This window comes from Microtus ochrogaster, chromosome X (genome assembly GCF_000317375.1).
Source record: "Microtus ochrogaster isolate Prairie Vole_2 chromosome X, MicOch1.0, whole genome shotgun sequence".
Taxonomy (NCBI): Eukaryota; Metazoa; Chordata; class Mammalia; order Rodentia; family Cricetidae; genus Microtus; species Microtus ochrogaster.
Window position 1 is genome coordinate 10,303,778 of NC_022026.1, and position 22,331 is coordinate 10,326,108.

Genomic DNA, 22,331 nt, shown 5'->3' on the forward strand with positions numbered 1-22,331 from the left:
ATACAAATGCCTGTGCATGTTCAATGCACAGTTAACTCTCAATAATTGAGAGCAGTTAGCATGATTATGATTGTTTCAAAGAGCATGAAAAATGGTCCACAGGGTGACAAGTTGAAAAAAAAAAGCAAAGACAAAAAAATTCACCATATGCTTTATACTTGGAGAAATATCCCTTAATATGTTAACTCCGTATGGGCTTTAAAGCTAGTAAATTCTCTGAGAGCTACAGGTTACATTTGGATCATCAGCAATGCTTCCAGGTATGTTTGGTGGGGATTTTTTTTTATGAAGTTACTAAATGAAGGGGTGATTTTCTCAGTCTTTGGATATGACTAGTCCTCACATGTTGCTATAGATAGGGTTCACAGCAGATTACCTCTCCACAAGCTCTTGTCCGTTCCAGCACAGGCTATCATTTTCAGCGACGGGGCTGTGGCTGCAGACGTAGCCAGGCAAAGCACTGTAGAAGTTGATGAAAGTCTTCAGCTTCTGGACCAGTTCCCTGAACGGAAAACAAAACATCTATGCATCAGAGCAAGTAAGCACAGTATGAGAAAAGTTTAATTTCCTTATCAGCATGACAGAAAAGCTCTGCCAGGCTGATTAGAACAATAAATGATTTTTTAAAACATTCTTAGCTACAAGGCCACAATTTAGCATTTTAAAAAAAATCAATAACAAAATACTGGGGTGAGAGAGGGTTGCCTTCCATAGAAGGTGCTGTTCCTATCAAGAGGATGATTTAATTCCAACATCCATTTTCTCACACACAGTCGGCAGCTTCCTTTTTTTTGTTGTTGTTGTTCAGAATGCTGTTACCTACATTCTCAAAGGTGCTGATTACGAGGCACACCGGCATATAACATATCTTTCGGTTTCTGAGTGTAATTGAGTGCATTGATTGTAATTTACAACGCTATTACCCTAGAGCTGGCCCCTTTCCATAGAGGCTTTGGATAATGGCTGCAGATCCAAATGGCAGGGTGCTCAGAATTCTATAAGCTCTAGGAAATTCTCCTGATTATACAGTCAGGGAAACCCACTTGCATCTGCTAAGAGGAGGAAGGCTGCTTTGTTCTGTGTCTGTATATTGTTTTTCCTGTGAGGCAGAGCAAAGGGGAGAGGGCTATACTAGCGTATATTATTATTGACTTGCTTTCATTTCTATGCTGTTTGTGATAAGAGAGCACATACAATATGCAAATGTGTCAAAACACACAGATACAAATTATAGCAAGACTTTTTGCCTGCTATCTTCTTTCAGTTATACATGCATATACAACATAAGTTATCAGACCGAATACATGAATATGTTTATGAAACATTTAAATATTTCTATAATAGGTGTCCAATAATGAATTTAAAAAACACTGTATTTTCAAAGTGGTACCCTGATAGAAAGCAACATTGCTTTTCAGTCCTATACTGGTCAGGGAATTTTCTGACAGGGAATCAATTACTCAACAGTGTCTGCAGGCTAAGAATGGTGTGCCCTGACGCACAGGCATTTGGAGGAGCCACAAGTGTGACTGCCATTTGAGGGGTGGTGGACATCATGAGCCCAGCAATGCCTTCGAGGAGGTGTTCTCAGATCCAGCTGAAGTTGGAAGGCTGGTGGAAAGAAGGGTTGGTGGAAAGTTCATGCCATTTTCTATTTACCATAGAACTATTATTTCATTTAATGTGTGTGTGTGTGTGTGTGTGTGTGTGTGTGTGTGTGATCAGAAGAAATAGTTTTCAGAACATATTTACATAAGCTTAGGTCACAGGAAAGCAGGGGTGATGGACAGAGCAACCAGAAAAGCTTATTGCTGCATATATAATGCCAGCCACCCCAATACTTGCTTCATGCTGTGTCCATGCTCACCTCCCAGCCTATGCCTGGCAGCTGAGCACCATCAATCTCCAAAGAGAAGAGGCTCAATACAGAGCTCTGAAAATAAAAGTCAACATTACAGATTCTCAAGAGGAGAAAGATGGGTTCAATTAACGGCTAATAGGAGAGATGTTCTGTTTTACAAGGTAATAATCCAGTTCTCAAGAGTGGAAGCTGAAAGACTAAAGGCTGAAGCTGAGTAATTCCCCCTACTCCACGAGGACATGGAAAGTGGGCATTAGTTTAGGGGAAATGATGGCCTTCGTTTTAATGAAAGAGTTTCCCTTAGGCATCCTCCTACCTCTATACACACTCTCATGAACATGGATCAGGGCAAGAAAAATGGGACCCATACAGAGGCCTTCCACTTTGATATCCCTATCAGTTAAAAACAAAGGGAACCGGAATTCCCCCCTGCCTTTCAACCCTTGAGCTTTTTTCTGGCTGATCATAAAGACAACTGACAAGTTGAGAAAGAACCAAGAACCAAATGAGGAGCTACCTAATGTCACAGGGACAAGGGACTACAATAAACCTAAGACTTCCTGCTCCAGGCTAGGAGAATACTTCTCGGGAAGGTCAAGATAACAACCTAGGGAACCTGCAAAGAATGTGGACAATATAACACAGTCTGGGGCATCCCATTCTAGAACTAAGGGTAATGGCTTGAAACTTAAGTAAGTAACTTAGAAAAACAAAGCTATCCTACTTCATATCGCATTGACTACCTCCTCAATGAGGATGGGTATGAATGCTTTTTTTTTTTTTTGTAAACCTTCTTTGTAATTGGTCATTGTCAACTTAGATCACAATTTCATTCAGCAACCATGCTATGACTGTGGCTGGGTTCTCAGAACAGTTCCTTCGAATCTACTATAAGAACTCTGTTTTTGGAATCTGACTCAGCTGAGTTTTAGCCAGATCGCTGTCACTTACCCAGCATTGCAACCTTAGGCAGATTCTAAACTTGGCAGAGTTTGGATTGCCTTTGTCATGCAATGAAAGTAATGAGAGCATCTACGTCACAAGATTGCTATGACAATTCAGCTGAGTATGCATGCGAGGTGCTTACCATGTTACTCATGTCACCACAGTACCCCACAAATAATAGGTCATGTCTTCATAATGTATGTCATGTCCCATTCTCTCATTATCGTAAAAATGAAGGATAAAATGTTACATATGAAATATATTATATTCTACATAAATTTGTGTGTGCAGGACAATTTTTAAAATTCAACTTCCAGATTGCACACATTTGTGCAACATGATTAAGATCTCACCATGTTTTGAGGTGGGTATTCTTAAGTACGGATGAGGTCACTCCAGTATTGGTATTTTGGGGTGGCCACTGGAGGTTGCAGCTAGAGCCTTGCAAGTGTTCTACCTCTGAGTTACATGCCCAACTTTCTTATGATTTTTTGAGACAGAGTCTCACTAAGTTCTCTAGACAGGTCTTGAACTTGTGATCCTGCTGCCTTAGTAGCTAAGATTACAGGCAAGAGCTTCAACTTTAGCTCTGTCCATTTCTTCATCTTTTAAAACAAAGTCTTTTGACCTTCATCATCTTAAAAGAAACACATGTTTGCCACGAGTAATGAAGAAGGATAAGAAGAAAGAAGAAGTAGAAGAAGGAGGAGGAGGAGGAGGAGGAACAGGAGGAGCAGGAGGAGCAGGAGGAGCAGGAGGAGGAGGAGGAGAGGGAGAAGAACCATTCATAGATCTACTAAGCAGAGATTATGTCTTGATATTTGTATATTCTACCTTCTGTTCTTGGTAGGTTTTATCACTAGGTACTTTCTGGTTCTCAGGGTATATTATCTTGATTCTGAGTAAAATCAAGACATATTTGTTTTAAGAGGAATCTTAGAATAATGAAATAGAAACTGGGGGTGTTGTTTGGTGGCAAAGCACCCGCCTAGTACCATAAAATAGCTGACTCCTAAATAATCCCCTAGCCTTGTGTGGCAGCAAGCTATCTGTCCTTCAGAGAACTAAGAGCAGGTCTCTAGCACAAACAGTACCCTGGTTAATTCCCTCAGAGCCCCAAAGGATACTGTTAGAGTACATCATTACTTTATGCAAAATCTCCACATTACCATGGGAAAATAAGTCTTGGTTTCCAAGAAAAACTTGGACTTTTGAAAATAAATGTAGTCATCCAACTTTTGAAGGCAGACAAAAGACTGTAAACTGTTGGAGAGTCAATGAGATATCAAGGGACAGTGACAACAGGTGATAATGTCCTCAGACACCACGGCAGCAGAGTGTGACAGGAGTAGTTTACCTCCTACGGATTTTGCTGTGCCTCTCTCATTTCTCCTCTTCTTTGTCTTTTCCTGTCATCTCTCCTCAAACTTGTTCTAGCATAGGAACTAAGCAGATTTCAGTTACATTTTCCTAAAGTCTTATAGCATCTTCATGCACATAATTTTAAAAAACGGTAAGTTGAATATGTCTAGTTGTCCTTTTAAAGAAAGACAGTTCAAACTAGATGGCATGTTAATAGCTCAGATTTTTGTCTTTACGTTGGTACTCTATGACAGTCAACAGAAGAATCTCTACCTGTGAATTGAGGCAAATTGTGACTGGAGAAATAATGTTCCTTGATTCTAACCACAATTTAATCATATATATACATATATATTTTAATATATCATTGACATAGAAAGACGAGTTTATGGCTCTCACTTGTGACAAACCCAACATTTGCTTATGGCAGTCTGCTTAGGAAAGGGCCTTTTTATTGAGGTTTCCACTTAGTGTATAAAATGTGGAGCTAAAGAATGGGGCTCCTTTGCATGAGCCATTTGGAAATATTGGAGCTGGGTGCATGTGATTTTTCCCAAGCGGGAGTCTATCATTCCAGAGAGGGCATCCCATTTCCATAAGTGGAGGAGGGGGCTGCCTGCACTTTCTCACACCGATCTCCTTGGGCAGGCATCAAAGCAGTGCTAATTGGAAACCACTGCAAGTACAGCGCAGTCTTTCATCCCTAACTGCAGATCCTGAACTTTTTGATTATTATTAAGGTTCCTTTTTTCCTAATGTGAAGTAATATGAGCTCATTGTTTCATTTTGTTTGAATTTAAAAAGAGAGAAAAGCACAAAACCCAAACTAACTCATATTGGAATGGTGTGAGATCATGCCTAATTCTGATGGATGGTGACGTTTCCACTTTTAACCTCGAACTACAACTTTCTGTCACCCCAGACACTAGCATCATTCCTCTCTTCCCATCCCCTTTGTTTGGAACAGCATCCTTTCTCTCCTTTATCTGTTGAATTCCTGCTCATCTCTTAGAATGAGTTCAAAAGTGACCTGATCCAAGTAGCTTTTCCTGATACTCCCAGGAAGGCTGCTAAGTTTTCCACCCGTGACACTAACAGTCTTTTGTGAATAGCTCTGTCAGGTAATACAAATTCCATAGACGATATTATTTATTTATGTCTGTCTCTTTGACTGGACTGGGTATGGGCCTTCTTCTCATCAGACTCTTAGGCAATGCTGTGCATAAAGATAGGTTTGGCAACTCTTGGCTGTAAAGTCCTATGTGGGGGTAAGATAACATCTATCAGACCAGAGACTCAATCACTGCCACAGTCAAGATATATTTGGCTGCTTCCGTCGGAGGCTGGAAGATACTCCTGCACTTACAAGGCTGCCTAGCAAAAGTTAAAGAGCCGTGGTTTGAGAGAACAGCTTGCACTTTTTTCCCTCTATATAACTTATTAGTGTTACCTAATCGATTGCCCCCTCAGACTAAGTCACAGGGGAATGACAGGAAGCGGAAGGCTACAATACTTAGAGGGCCTCCAGTAAGTGAAGGGACTGTAAATTTATCACAGGTTAGAAGTTGGGCCCGAAGCTTCATGGGTAGGTGCTGAGTGACTATTCAACAACCAATTCTGGATTTAAAAGGGAAAGATTACTCACATGTTCTACCAAACAGTATCTAGGATATGAAAAGGACCAGGTATACAGTATCACAAGTGAAGTGATGGAGACATTCAGGAGAGCAAAAGGAGAGACTGACAACCCAAATGTACGAAAAATCCTAAAGGTAGAAAGGCCTGTGGTGATCATATTGCTTCTGTTCTGATGTAATCTGAGTACATGGAATTCTGTTGTCAGTGCTCTAAATTCCACAACAGATATTTTCAATATGTGTTCCTTAAAAATAAAAAACCATGTATCCCATATACAGACCACTGGTCAAGTATAAAATTGCCTTTAAATGGAGCTAAGCTAGTTCTAAAACTCGTTGTGTGTTGCAAAGTACCCAGTTGGGGGCAGCCAAAACAAACAGATGATTTCCGAATGCTTCCAAAGGAAACCTGTGTTTCTTTGTGTGCTGTTACTTTAATAAAGGAAAGAGCTTTTCAATTTATAATCAGACTCAGACAGCTTGCTTGGAAGCTGAGTACTACATTGAGTGCTACAAGAGCATTCCCTTCCAATTTCTGTTTGTAACCACTGATAGATCTTGGGCACGGGTGCTGAAGTTGATAGATGCACACATCCATTTTTCTCGAGGGTGTGAAAGGCTGTACCGTGAGGAATGTATAAAGGCATCAGAGTTCTTTCCAAAGAGACCCTTTCAATAGCATTCCCCCCAAAGAATCCTGCCATTAACTCAAATCTACAGCTTTTGTCATTTTCCTTTACTATCATTTCATTTATTTGGAAGTTGTCTAACAGGTTCAAAAATACCTTTAAACTAAATAGCATATCTGAACCCCCAGAGGAAACACCCCCTTTATCAATTTCTTCTTTCCTTCGAAGATGAGCATCCAGATCAACAGGTATCCCCAGGAAAGTAAACAGGAACAGGTCACACATAGCCCGGACTGGACAGAAGCCATGCAGTGGGGGCTTCCATCAACACAGTTATAACTGTGTCTGGATTGACAAGTTAATTTCATTTAATTTTTAACCTTTAACTGATACATAAAAATTGTACATAGCAACAGGGCAATTTCAAGATGGGGCTGCTTTACTGTGTTTATTTTAAGAAAGTTCTATACGTGACAGTTGTAAATTACTAAACCATTTCTTCTGTAAAGCCGTTCCTAAAGATGTACTCAGTGGAGGGTCTGTCCTGTATGCTGCTTCTGTACTCGGAAAATTCTTTAGCTTTTGCTTATAGTTTTGCTATAGATTGAGCTAGAGACTGTGTCTCTGTGTTTTCACTGTCCACCGTACATGGTAGCACTACTGGGTGTCCGAGAAATGACTGTCAAGAGGAATAATGATAGACCCATGTACATATAATTCATTCTAGTCAAATATGGGAGAGTTTCTACAATTAAAAACTGACGCCCTGCACAGACTGAAGTGAATTTGTCAAGTGGTGCAGAGGACCAAGAATGATAAAACAGGAAAACAATGGACCATGGAAAGAAAAAGACACAGTCGCTAGATGGCTGTGCACAATGGCGGATGCTTTTAATCCCAGCACTCAAGGTGGAGAAGCAGGGGGATTTCTGCGACTTTGAGGCCAGCCTGGTTTACACAATGAGTTCCAGGGCAGCAAGGAATATATAGAAAGCCTCCATCTCGAAAGCCAAAACCAAAACCAAAACAACAACAACAAAAGAAACAAAAAAAGCAAAAAGAATAGCCTACATCTAAGATATTACTCATATTAATTTTCTACCTGTAGGCCAGTCCCTCAAAACTCTCTAAAATTCAATAAGAACGACAAAAAAAAAAAAACAAAAAAAAACAACAAAAGACGAATACCTACCAGTTCTAGAATTGGGTTGGTGACACTTGCAACTCTTTGGGTAACACGATTCTCTCAAGGGTTGTGTTAGGCTCCTCACATGATTATTACCTCGTAACTATAACCTAGCAGCTAGAATAGGGCTGGAGGGAGCCTGAGTAGGCGTAGGGGTGGCTGGGGATAAAGGAAATTAGAACCTGCCTTTCGGCCCTTGGCTGCTGTTTCAAGAACTCAGAAACATACACTCAGTTTTATGTAAAACGTGTCATGTGAGCACTTTGGGGATGTCTTGCTAACCTTCTCTTTGGTGAACTCACTGCTGTAATAATGAGAATAATTGCAAGCCAGATCAATAAATTATAAGAGTTTCTTATGGGGCTGGAGAGATAGCTCAGTGGTTAAGAACATTGGCTGCTCTTCCAGAAGTCCTGAATACAGTTCCCATCAACCACATAATGGCTCACAGCCATCTCTAATGAGATCTGGTGCCCTCTTCTGGCCTGTAGACATACATGCAGACAAAACACTGCATATGTAATAGATAGATAGATAGATAGATAGATAGATAGATAGATAGATAGATAGATAGATAGATAGATAGATAATTCCCTTGAAGCATAAAATATTTTATTTAAACAATAAGGGGTCCTGAACAGAGAAGTTCATTCTACCCTGTGTTGCTGAACTAGCTACTTATACCTAGAAATTTTACACTTAAATATGGCTTAGTTATAGTATCATTTTTCTTTAACACAGACAAATTATAGATTTTAATTAAGCATTCTCCTGAGAAGAACTAAACAACATGTATGTAAGAAACTTTACTCCTTTATGATTTTTGGCCTGAAAACACAATGGCTAATTGTATGTTGAAATGCAAGAGGAAAGAATTCTCTCACCTTCTGCGGCTGGATAAGGTTTCTTCATATTCTACATGAGCAACTTTTAATACCTTCTTGTCAATGAACAGATCTTCAGGGTAATAAGCAGATCTATATTGGCGTTGCTGGGAGTGGGCACACAACTTGCCGATCTGAAAAAAAGAAATGCAATATAATAGTACAGGGTTTCCACAGATATGATGGCAGAAACAGATTGGCGATGCATTGCAATTTCCTCCCTCAATTTCCTTTCAAAGAGCAGAACAGAGTCATTAATAGAGTCAAAACAGGTAATAAGGTTTTAAGGCAAAGAACCGGAAGTAGAAAGGAGGGCAGAGACTAATGAGGAGTTCTGTCCCTGTTCTGAATACAGTCTACCCAGACTCTTAAGATGAAAGGGAAAACATTGGAGAGGCCTCTCTACACAGGCCTTCCTCTAGTGATATCTTTCCCTGGCTCTTGCTGTTTGTATGTATGTAGAAGTTCACAAAAGGCAATTTAGAAATATGAGACAATCTGATATAGGAGCTGGAGTGGTTTGAGAGGTGGTGCTGAGTAGCCTTTGATAGAAGAGCAGCCTCCCATACACAGAGTGCATCCCGTTCTTAAGTGTGTTTTTACTAGGCTCAAAGTATTTTGAAAAAAAAAAAATGTCAGCATAGTTGCTCATCTAGATTTCCTAAAAAGACCCAAAGGGAAGCAAGCACCTCACCCACCCTATAGTCAGTGTCATCAGAGGAACCAACTAAATAATTGTAGGATTGTATGGAAAGAGCACAGGCACTGAAGATAGCCAGGCTTCCTCCCCCTTTCTATTCTACTACTTCTCATGCATCCATTCAAGAACATTTATCAGATACCTCTTTCACACCCGTATGGCAAAGATTTTTTTAAAATACCAACTTGCTTGCCTAGCTCCATTCTAACTTATTTCTGTGGTTAAATTATTTGTGGATTAATGCCTAACACAACTTCCACATAGATGTACATATAAGTAAGTGTGAATATTAACTTTATGATATGGCTCTTTGTGCCAGACACTATGTTAAATACACTACATTACAGATTTAAAAAAAAAAAACAAAAACACCGAGGCTTGAGGAGGTTAAGAGACTTGCCTAAAGCAAACAGACAATAGATCAACTTGATTATCTTTGAACCCAGTATTCTAGCTACAAATCTTAAGACAATTCCACCTCCTTTGGACACGATGCCTGCTTTTCATCTCAATAACGTATCACTAACAAAGATAGCCCAAGTGAATACATAGACTGAAAAGTTCAGGGACAGTAGTGGCAACATCTGGTGAAGACAGGGGTCGTATGTGTGTCACTTCTATACCGCCACACAGTTTAGAGTAGGCTTTATACAATGCTGGGAAATTAATGTAAGTGAATTGAAGGAATTTTCTATTATAGTATCGGGTCCCAAATGCCAGTCTATCAATAAGCCATTGACGCGATGTGGTCATCTCACTTCTAGATATTTCAAGATGGCCCAATAGCACTTCCTGGCTTATCTATGTATGCATAGAGGCATGCATGCCATTTAGTCTGCACAGCTTTGGCAGGCTTCCCATGAAAATTCTTGATGTAGAAATCATCTTAAATGAGCAGCAGCATCACCCCCACTTACGAAAGACAGTACCCAACATTTCATGTTCAAACTAGCCATCCTCAATCATTTATTCTAACACAGGCAAAGAATGAAGACCCTGGAAAATATTCCATCTAACTTTGGAATGCAAGATAATGACCTTTTCACACGGGCCTATGCCATGCTATATGACCTGGGCTAATTCTAACTTCACATAAAGAACCAGTTTTCTCTGAAACCATCCTACCTGGGACAGTTTTTTTTTTGGTAGGGTGTGTCAGGTTAGGGGCTGCCTAGTTGTACACTTCCAAAGCATATAATGCAGACAGAAATAACTGATAGACTACACTGTAACTTTACATCCATAGGCTAATACACATTTATTATTATTTTTTAAAAATGTAGGTAAATTTCAGATAATAAATATTATTTGTTTTCTTTAAGTGCCTATATATTATGACATGAGCATAGATCAATGTGACAGTCTATTTTGCAAGGTTTAAAATATTATCACATTCAGGTGTACAGGCCACCTTTTCATACCTTTTCATACCTGTCCTACATACAATACCCAAATAAAAATCTATCACAGTATGTTATCTAGTTGAAAAATATAGCTGTCAGCCTGGTCTACAAGAGCTAGTTCAGGATAGGTCCCAAAAGCTACAGAGAAACCCTGTCTCGAATAAACCAAAAAAAAAAAGAAAGGAAAAAGAAAAATATAGCTATAAGATGACCCTTCCCATAAAAAATCGACCCTTTGTATCAGCGAATTCATTTTTTTTTTTGGTTCCTGTCCTGGAACTAGCTCTTGTAGACCAGGCTGGTCTCGAACTCCCAGAGATCCTCCTGCCTCTGCCTCCCGAGTGCTGGGATTAAAGGCGTGCGCCACCACCGCCCGGCTTATCAGCGAATTCTTATTGGACTAGAACATGTCTTTAAATATTTGCTCCCATCCCCTATTCCAGCTTAGTAGAAAGTGGAGTAGCTGAATGAAAAGTAGGAAGGCTAAGGACAAAGGACAATCTAGCCACTTAGTAGTCTGATCTTCCTTGCCAAGTCCCAAAAGTGGCATTGTCAAGAAGACTTTTCAAGGCACTGTGTGGGGTAAGAGCCAAATGATGGAGTTTTGCTAACACCTTCCCCTCCTATTTCAGATGGGCCATGCCTTATCGGACAGGCTGTATTTTCTCTCACCCGTCTACCATGAAGCCAATTCTTCTCTCACACAAAGCGCTGCTCAGAGGTAGCCCGCCTCCACTTAAGAGTCTCTCAACACATCTTTCACCCCCACACTCAAATACGGAAACAAATAGCATGAGCTTATTTTGAGACCAGACACTAAGAGAAAGCATCATTTACAGAGATGTGGTCTTCCCACTGAGGACACCTTTCAGCTTCTCGCTTGAGAAGCCTCACAATCTGCTGCAGGACCGTAGTCTCTTTCTTCAGCTGCACTCACTAAAGAAGTCAGACTCTCAAGTGGTGTTTTTGAAATCAATAGCCTGCCCAGGAGTTTTAAACTCTTAAATAAGGAATGCAATCCAATTTCCTTTCATAGAGTAATGTACCTGGTCAAGAATGCTGCCACCTTTAAATTTGGTTAGTTGGAATAAATTTATTAGATATGTGGGTGTCTCTATCAAAAGACTAGGAATTTAAAACCTTTGTTTTTTTCTGAACCATAATTCCTAATGATGCCTTTATGTATGTACCAGAAAGAGGACAGGAAAAGCAGCAGCACTCTGGAGGGTTCCAAGGCCTGACAACTAAGAAGATATTGCCTACGGGTACAGTCCAGGCAGCAAGTCATTCCGGTCATCTTAGCACCATTTCTCTCCAACAGAGTCTAGATGTATTGTCTTCATGTATACAGGAGACAAATGAATTATCTGAGCATCAGGAGACGGGGCCTACTAGTTGCCTCTTTCTGCTTAAATGATCATAACTGTACATACTTGTGAAATACACTGATGCTTCAACACATGTTCATAACATCCAGGTATGAAAGAAGGCAGCCAGCACACCTGTAATTTCAAATGCCTGTCCGTTTTGTGCTGGAAACATTCAGGACTCTCCTTTTGAAAAATTCATTTATCTGTATGTGTGAGTGTATGAGCCCACGTACATGTGAGCTACATAGATTGTGTGCAGGATCAAATTCAGATTGGGCTCTGTGATAAGTGCCTTTGCTTGCTATATGATCTCACTGGAGCAAGACTCTCTTTTCTATCTATTTTTTTGTATCGGAATATGCAGTAAGTTGTTAATTACAGGCACTCTTCTGTAATTAACTTTTCTTTCTAACTGTATTTTTATTCCTGTTAAGTAGCCTCTCTCTGTCGCCTTCCCTCCCTTAAATTCCTCTCAGTCTTCAAGATCACTACCTGAAGGATCAACATTTCAAAGTTCCTACTTATTAGAGGCATTACGTGATATTTGTGTTTCTTCTGCTCATAGCTTATTTCACTTAACGCAATGTTATTCATGTTCATTCATGTACAGCCCCATTCCTACCTCTTACCCACAAAAGTACTTTGTTTTCTCTTGGTGCTATGGTTTCACTTTACCTGCCACTATAGCCTTATTTGAAGGAAGAATAAAGAATATTTGAATTGCCATATTTTATTCAAGGTTCCCTTGAAAATAAAAGGTAAAAAATTATTTTCTTAGAAGATAACTATATTACCATGAGAGGATTTAATTAAACATTGCTAGAGTCATAATGATAAATATATAATAAAAGACAGCTTGATGACAAAAGCACGCAGTATGAATATACTGGGAGGGAAATAACAAGTCTTTTTGTGAAGATTCTTTGCTGTATCTGTTTATTTGGAAGCGAGGCTATCTTCTTTTGTGGGCATATAGTATGTGCCGCTCACATAAATGCCATCATGTATTTCATGTGTGAGTTACCTCGGCTTTACAGCTTTAGTAGAGAAAGCTTTCCAGGTTTTGTGACCCATTTCTTCAGAAAAAGGGTCAGGAGAAAGTGTGATTGACCTTCCTGTTGTTGTTATTTTCTTAAGTGACAAGCTTTATCATTATGAAAGGATGTTTTTAATGATTTACTGCTGCAATTATTATTCATGTAGCTATGTGTGTGCATCATGTGGGTACAAGCACATGAATGCTGCTAATCACAGAGGTCAGAAAAGAGGTCTGATCCACCGAGGCCGTAGTTTCAGGGGGTTGTGAGCCACCCAGCTTAGGCACTGGGAACGTATCTGAAAGAACAGCATGTGTTCTTGGTTGCCCCTTGTCACTATGAAAGGTTTGAAAACCAGGCAAAATATTTGGTTTTATGTAATTCATACATGCACCATTTAGTTGATATGTCAAGAAATGTAAATATTACCTTGGTTAAAATCTAAGACTATTCTTTCTCATGTAGGTCTGGTTCCTTTATTGACTTTTGGCTTTTGGAAGCTCCTCAGACTTGATCTTTTGTTCTGGGTGGCCAAGCGAAGGAAGACAGCAAGTATTGTAACTTTCCCAACAATATTAAACCTCATGTTCAGAAGAAGAATATTTTACTCCAGCCCCATGTTTCACATATAACTATACATCTGTCTCCATTCTCCTTGGGGAGTTCAAAGCACATATCATCAATCTCTTTTTGCAGATTAAGAAAGACACCCATGAATGTTGAAAACCTAAAGCAAGGTCACAGTTTTAATAAGGGACAGAGCTGGAACTTTGACACTGGTCTTTCCTATCTCGAAACATGTTTCTGTTTTTGATGGACCTCTCTGTACCCTAAGCTCCCATTGATAGCATAGGTTCAGGGTCATCCCAGTGTTGGCTTTGGCCAAGATCTCAAATCTCCTGAAAACTTTATCCATAATCCAGGAAGAGTGTTGATGAAAAATGCAAAAAAAAATACACTGCAAAGAAAGGGCATGGGTATTCAAATCAAACAGAAAACTGGCATTCAATTTTAATCTAGCTTTTGGGCAGTGTTTCTAACAGTAGCCAATAGTAGAATGATTTAAACTCTTTGGTTTGCCAGGTTAAGAGTCAATTGGAAGCCATACTAAAGCACTGCATGTCAAGCTCCATTGAAGAGGCAGCTCCTAAGAAGGTCTCATTGGTTGCCTGCTGCCTCCAAGATGCCCCTGGATCCTTCCTCTTGAAATCAGATTCTTGGGTCAGCCACAAAATCTTTTCTTTGGAGCCTGTCCTGGAACTAGCTCTGTAGACCAGGCTGGTCTCGAACTCACAGAGATCTGCCTGCCTCTGCCTCCGGAGTGCTGGGATTAAAGGCGCGCGCCACCATCGCCCGGCTTGTGATTCCTATAGTTTAAGCCCAGTCTCCTCTGATAGCTGGTCTAACTATATCCCCTATATTTTCTCCTAAATGGAGATTCCAGGATAATTCTGTGGGTAACAAATCCCCAGTAGATTCAAGCTTCAGTTGTGATAGTATAAAGCAGAAACTTTGGGCTAAGGGTGCGGCTATTAACATGCACATATCCACACACAGATATAAATGAATATTTATTTGTGTAATGAAGTTGTGAGCATGTGATATGAGGAAGTAAGAGAACCACTTGTGGACGTTATTTCTCTCCTTCTGTCTACTGCTTCTGGAGATGCAACTCGGGTTGCCGGGTTTGGTGAGGCAAGCAGCATCTTTAGCCACTGAGCCATCTTGTTGGCTCTGAAACCAGCAAGCTTTGTTATAATGGTTTTGTTATAATGGGTTATATAAGGCCATTGCTTTTGCAAGTGTATTTTCCTAACCTTAAGGAATCTTTACCTTTTCTCTCTTAAGAAGCATATAATGTGGGCATTAGAGAGATGGCTCAGTCATTAAAAGTGCCTGTGGTGTCAAGAACAGGGACCTGAGTATGATATCTAGCATCCACATAAAAGCTGTATGTACCTCCATACACATGTGTGGAGAGTTAGACCACATGTGCTCAGGCATATTCTTGAAGCCCGCTGGCCAGTCAATCAAAGTGAACTGATGGAGCAGTATGTTCACCAAGAGGTCCTATCTTAAAAATGAAACTGGCAAGCTACGGAGGGGACATTTGACATTAACTTCTGCCCCCAAAATATGCAATGTTAGCCATATATGTGTGGGGGTTGCCTCAATGCATGTGTTTTAACTTAGATAGCCTATAAGAGAAGGAAAGAAGGGATGTGGAAGAAGAGGGAAAAGGAGAGGAAGGAAGAAAAGCAGAAAGCAAAAAGTTCTCATGGGTTGTGGCATGGTACTAGAAGAGCCGCGGACCTATCATGCCGCCCTCGGAAACCATACTGTTCACCAGGGGATGAAGGCTATATTTGTGAAATCAGACATCAGTACGTCCCTTTCAGGAGCTGCCCCCAAGGCCACCAAAACTCTCGAGCCTCTGGAGGGTATTTGCAGTTTTGGTGACTTATAGACTAGCTTTTCTGCTGGCCCCCAACTAATAACTGGCCTCTCAAAGAACATTTTCTGAGGAATGTTGCTAAATATTTGTTATAACTTTAGTCTCTGTTTATTGGCTGACTCATTAGAAACTCGAAGAACTCGAAATAAATTTTCCTGGGGGATTATGCAAATTAAATATAAACTGGGCTCTTATGAACTACTTTGAACAAATACTGCCCATGAAATTCATTTGAGCCAAGGTATGAGAATTCTGAAAATTTCCAGTTAAAATAAAACATTGAGCTTTGTTCTCTCAAACCATATACCATGTGGTTGTACAATTTTGTTTAATTAAATCTGAAAAGTTTTCAAACAAGATATATATTAAAATTATCAACTTTTTAATAGTAGTAACCGTACCCATTTAACAATTCTACAGGTATAATAAAAATGCTAATGTATGTTAATGTTTAGTCTGTGGTTAATGTTTTGTCTTGTTAATTTCCCCAGGGCTTTTATTACTGATTTAAATCTGCCACACTACTCAACTGATTGCACTGCTTCCACAAACTGCATGGAAGTAGCTCAAATGAATACTGATGAACAGAAGCGAACAAACATTTGGCTAAGCAAACCATTCTTATTATATGTGTGTAATTGTTACATACATTTTCATGCAATAAGATGGGCATGACAGACATTTTCCACTCGTTTTCTGTACAGAAAATATGCACATGAGCATTAAATTAATTTATAACCCTGTACTTGAGGAAGCACATCATTATTAATTAACTATTGATTGATCTGGATATAGAGCAGAGAGGATAATGAACAGACCTGGTGACAATGTGGTTTTTTTTTCCTACCCCACAGACATTTCACTGTGACTCATTATTAATTGCCAGGCCATTAAAGTAAAAGCTCTCTAGTAATTTGCAGTGTATTAGGAATCGAGCTATTTTAAGAAATCAGGTGGCATTACCTGAACATTTTATACAAGTCATCTCTTGAAATTGGAACCTGGGGGCGGGGGAGGAACTGAAAGACCTACATATCACTTTGCCTTCAATGTGAAGAACATCGCTGTATTAGAGTGGAGAGAACAGTTTGGAATCAGGACACCTGGGTTTTTCGTAACAGCTCCTACAAACCTTTGGCAGCCTGCCCCAGGGTGTCACAGTCCTGACTTGGGCTGGTCTCGCACATACAGAGCTATTGCTACTGCTGGGTAGAGGGGTTCTTACATAAACTATGCCTTGGTGTGCTATTGCTGTTGTCTCTTTTAAATAGCTTCCAGTGTACTTCTTAAACTTTAGTAGAAATAGAAATCTCTTAGCAAGCTTAGTCACGTAGCACATTTAATAGACTTAGGGCGAGGTCTAAGCAAGTAACAAAATTCCCACATCCCTGGACTCAAAGTTGTGGTCCTAAAACAAGTACCACCAGCAGTCAGTCTACTTGAGCACGTATGTAAGATGCAAATTTAGGGGCCCAAACTCAGACAAATTCTATCAGAAACCCTGGGAGTGGGGCCTCATCATCTGTGTGTTCTATGCTGGCCTTCAACTGATCATTCTCCTGTTCTAAACTCACAAGTACTGGCATTATAGGTGTGTATATGCCTGGTTATCATCATTCGATAATTATTTTAACGTCTATAACTCTCAGTCTATCTGTGTGGAAGTATATACATTTTTAGTTTATTTTGTAATAATACTTTTATTTTAAAAATTTATCTATAACTCACTGTTATAGAGGGGTTTATGCCTTTAATCTTAGCACTCAGGAGGCAGATGCAGGTGGAGCTCTCTGAGTTCGAATCCTGCTTGATCTACATAGCAAATTCTAGGTCATCCATGGTTACATTTCGAGTTTCTTTATTTAAAAAACTCATCATGGTACAGATGAATCTATAATCTATAGATTACAATTGTAATTAAGAAATGAAGTTATGGTGGTGGGTGATATATCTAATCAATAGTCCCTGTTCTAGCATGAATAACTACATTTGAGCTTCAGAATATGGGAGGGGGGAGGCAAAAGCTGTCTTCACCTTGATCTTAGAGGTACAAATAATTTATTGGTTTTGCTTAAGAGACAGAAAAAACATGAAGTTGTGTTGGTAGGGAGGAGGGGGAGGACCTAGGAAGAATTGTAGGCAGGGAAAGAATATGATCAAAATATACTATATGAAATTCTCAAAGAACAAATAAGCACACTAAGAAATACAAACAATTTGTTATTATGTTTGCTCTAGGATAACATTTAAGAATAGTATTACCTTCAGGCTAAGTTACAGAGGTATCTTAAATTCAATAATTCTCAGTTTAAAGAAAATGGAACTCAATATTCAAAATAAATGTTATGAGTTCTTTAAAAGTCAAAACTGTTCATTACAGCTTTTCAAAGTGGAAATGTAAAAGCCTATGAAATATCCTAGGTGATAACTTACTGTGTTATATTTGCCAGAACAGTGTACACAACAGTGAAAAAAAGCTAATAAACCACTGTAGGGCTCACACCGCTGCATGCCAGCTCAGTGAAAAGGCAGATAATGAAATCCTGCCACTTTTGAAGGAGAGGGAGACTAAAATCTGAGCTGCAAAAAAAGAGGAAGTGAACATATTCTCTGCAGAGCGTACTTCCTCCTTCCACACACATGGGCTGGATTACTATTTGGTTTATATTCCTTTGTTAGCGGCAGTAATTAATCTTCCAAGCTCTATTATGTGAATGCTTAATGCATGTGTTCGGGGTGGAGATGGGGGAGGGGGCAGGGCATTAGTAGTACTGAAGTAGCCGAAGCATTGGAAAACATTGTTTAAGTTTACAATGTTTCCTTAAACGAATCTGATGGCATTTGCAACCATGGTGTACAAGGTATGGAGGGGGAGGAGCAGGTAAAACATGTGTGAAAGTTGTGACACTAAACTGCAAGAGTCACCGTGGTTTTTCTGCCAAGAACTCACACTTGAAAAAAATAGCCATTTTCACTTGAGAATATAGTTGAAGGAGCAGTAAGAAGCAGTTGACCCTTGGGAGTACGTCTTTTTAATATTATATGTGTGATGATATGGGATGTACATTCACAGTACTCCCATTACATCACTGAAGTAGGATACCCAACAAGAGTATGCATGGACCCTGAGTTATGCTACAAACTAAACATTCATGTCCTGAAACACCGTTTTCACCTGGCAGACGGGCACATAAACTGTCTTCCGGCTTGAAGGCTGGCAGCCATTTCCTCCGAACTCAATGTGGAAAGCCCATTTCTTCAAGGAAAACAGTGGCTAATGTTTCTAGGCAATGATCACATTTTCACATGCAGGCCAAATTTATACTTTTTGGGAGTAAAGCCTTGTGCTTTCCATTATGACATCCACTTGATGTTTTTTTAAATGTAAAGCCTTTCCTACTCAAACAGTAGTGATACTTATGCTCGTGATATCTGCGATACTTGCTTCTATCTGGCATATGGGCGTAGTTCAGACAAATACTTTTCAAATAACCAGTGTATCCTAATATAAAAATCCCATAGTAACTAAAGATCTATGGCAGGTAGAACAGGAAAACAACCAAAAGGGAACAACTAACTGCAAGGAGCTCGGCAACGAGGTGATGTAGGAGTGTCATCTATCTGTTGCTTTCATTGGTTAATTAATAAAGAAAACTGCTTGGCCTGATAGATCAGAACATAGGTAGGCGGGGAAGACAGAACAGAATTCTGGGAGAAAGAAGCGAGTCAGGCAGATGTCATGGAGCCAGCTGCCAGGTCAGACATGCTGAATCTTTCCCAGTAAGCCACCACCTCGTGGTGCTACACAGATTACTAAATATGGGTTAAAGCAAGATGTGATAATTAGCCAATAAGAGGCTAGAACTAACTGGCCAGGCAGTGTTTAAATGAATACAGTTTCCGTGTAATTATTCCAGGGCTAAGCTAGGTGTGTGGGAGCCGGGCCGTAGCCTGCCACTCCTTTCACTACAACAAGGTCCACATCAAGCTCCATTTAAAGCCCTCATAGAAGAAGCTTGCTCTTTATCTCAGAGGTTCATGTCCTTCAAAACTATCTATCTGAATGATGGAGAAATGAAGACATTCCTAGGCAGAGGGAAGATCAGCTTGTTGCTGGCAAATATTGTCACTCCCCGGAATTCCTCAGGGTCCTTCAGTATGAAATACAAATACATGAAAATAGCCCAGATCTATAGGAGGAACTGAGGCAGCTGGGAAAGGTCACCATGTAAGGTAATAGAGAAAACAGAGTTACTATAGTTTTGTTGGTAACTCCCCCATCTAATTTAATATACAAGTGTGAATAAGTCATAATTACAAATTTGTTGGTGTGGTTTTACAACAATGGCACAAAGAACATATGTGAGAAAACATTTTGTCAACTACCAAAATGAAGTTGGTATTAATCAAAATTAGTAATGTTAAGAAAAGCACAGAATTCAAAATTCAGAACTGTATACTAGGAAGCTGGTAGCGAAAAGTAGGTAACCGTTAAAAACTAAAGAAATAAGTGAGATACAAGGCTAGAAAAAAAACCTCACACAATGAGAGCTCCAGACTCTATTTTATCCGTAATTATATTAGTGACACACGCACACTCTGTGCCAGCTAAAAGGGAGAGAGGAATTATTTTAACCCAAAACAACATAGGGCACGTCTATGCTTTTACAAAGAGACATAATTTGGATTGAAAGTAAAAAGACAGGAAAAGCCAAAAACATTATCAGCTGTAACCAAATGACAGCTGGAATAGGTGTGGTAATATAAAGCAAGATAAACGTCAAGACAGACAAAAACTGTTCTTAACAATGAAAGGTTTTATAATGATAAGAGTGTCAAGTCCTCCAAAAGAGAACAATACAAGTGTATATTTACTGAAACAAAGTTATGTGAAGGGAAACTGTTAAATTTTCAGGGAGAAACAGACAGCTCAACAATAATATTGAGTTTTCAGTTCTCTCCTTGAATAATGGATAAAGTCATCAGGCAGAATAGCAACAAGGGAATGGAAGACTGGAACAATGAAATTCTAAGTCAACCACACAGACATCTATAGCACAACTCGATACAACAACAAACCCCCACTCTCGAGTGCTGTGAGCCATTCTTTACATGTTTACTTATTTAATTTGCGCGGTGTTGGTCTGCATGCATGTCTTTGGTGCTCAAGAAGACCAGAAGAGGACTTGAATTCCTTGGGACTGGGGTTACAGACGCTTGTGAGCCTCCATGTAGGTGCTGGGAGTTGAACCTGCTAGCTACTGCTGGTGACTATGCTCTTCCTGGCACCATGAGACAAGCTTCTCTACTCCATCCTACCCACCCACTACACCATGATGGACGGGAACTTCCTAAGGCATGAGCAAAAGCACATAATTCCTTCCTTTCAGTTTTTTTTTCAAGTATTTGGTCACAGTGACAAAAACCTAATACATACAATTTATAACAATTAACTCAAAGTCAATATCAACTTACATCTAATTATTGAAAATATCTACAAAACCGTAAGAGGAAACAGATCTTAATTTTGGGGGTTTTAAATCCAGCAATATTTCCTTAGCCATGGCAACCAAAGTGTGTGGGTTGGGGGGGGGGTCGACTGGGCTGTATAAAAATGAAAGGACTTTATGCTTCAAATGTTTCAATTAAGAAAATGAAAAGACAATCTGCAATCATTATCTAAAACCATTTATCTGATAAGTGTTCTGGCTCTGTAGAGAACAACTATATAGATAACAGCAACAGCAATGCAAACACGGATACAGTCTGATGGGCCCCTTTATAGTTTGTCACTTACTGGTACTGATCTGTGCCTGTGTTTCACTTTTATAGCTTTTTGTTTTTTTTCATGCACTTATTCCTATTCAAATTATATATATGCAATATCACATAGAATCTTATCACCAAACCCCCAGTAACGTCTCTGTTTTTCTACATTATAGGACGTCACCATTTAGTCCAGGATGTCAAAAACCAGCCAACTTTCAATCTTATTTTGTTCACTATAATTAAATTCTTACTGTCCGAAGGGGTACTAGATGATGAGTTAAAAGGGAAAATGTTAAAACACATCTCAGATCGTTTTGATAATCCATTTGTATTCAAATAATAAAAAGCCCACTGTATTCAACGATGGGCCATTCCTAAAATTGCCGGAGAGCAGTGCACCTGGTAAGAAGCAGTGCGGTTGCAAGGTTGTTCTGATTGGAACTTCATCCAAACTGATTAGCCACCGTCCATCTAAATGAAGACATCATCGCTGACCAACACCTTGGGCCTGTGCTGATTGCCCTTCACTGTAGATAGACCTTCACTGATTGGTTTTAGCCAAAGTTATAATCAGAACCACTTGTGAGATAAATTTTGAAAAGAACGTGATTGAAAGGAGTGAGGAAATCAGGTGAATTGAGAAGCGTTGTGACCTCTGAGCAGAAATAGCACAAAAGAGACTCATCTCATGCATATCCCTCTGTGCCATCCTGTGCAGAGCCCTCGGTGACAGCAATGCTGGACACTGCTATCATCTCAGCTCTTCTTCTCTACAGGTGCCATTGCCACTCTCCAATTTCTTCTTCTGATCAGCCCCTTAAATGTCAGCCATGATTCCTCACACCTGACACGCAGTTCTCTCTGCCCAGTCTAGTAATGTCGGGATACCATCTGGGAATCTTGGGATTTTCCCTCAAATGCTTGCACAAGTTGAGCTACACTGCATGAATTTCCAGATGGGGATGGAAGAGCCGTTTCCTTTGGTGGTATAAGTACTGGTAAGTTGCCCATGTTCCAGTGAAACAATGCCCACCTATGGTCCTTCATGAAACTCATGGGGGTTCTTATATATGCACAAAAACACGTGGAAGTA

The 22,331-nt window shown here is 39.7% G+C and overlaps 1 protein-coding gene across 2 annotated transcripts in view; it reads right to left on the reverse strand.

Annotated features, from left to right (window-relative positions):
- The window catches only part of Gpc3 (glypican 3), a 356,065-nt gene that overhangs the window by 110,654 nt on the left and 223,080 nt on the right, over positions 1–22,331 (reverse strand). For both annotated transcript variants that reach the window (XM_026784932.1, XM_005358456.3), the window contains exons 4-5: positions 8,505–8,638; positions 377–502 (exon numbers count right to left, since the gene is read on the reverse strand). In XM_026784932.1, coding sequence (XP_026640733.1) covers positions 377–502; positions 8,505–8,638 — 260 coding nt within the window. The remainder of the gene's footprint in view (positions 1–376; positions 503–8,504; positions 8,639–22,331) is intronic.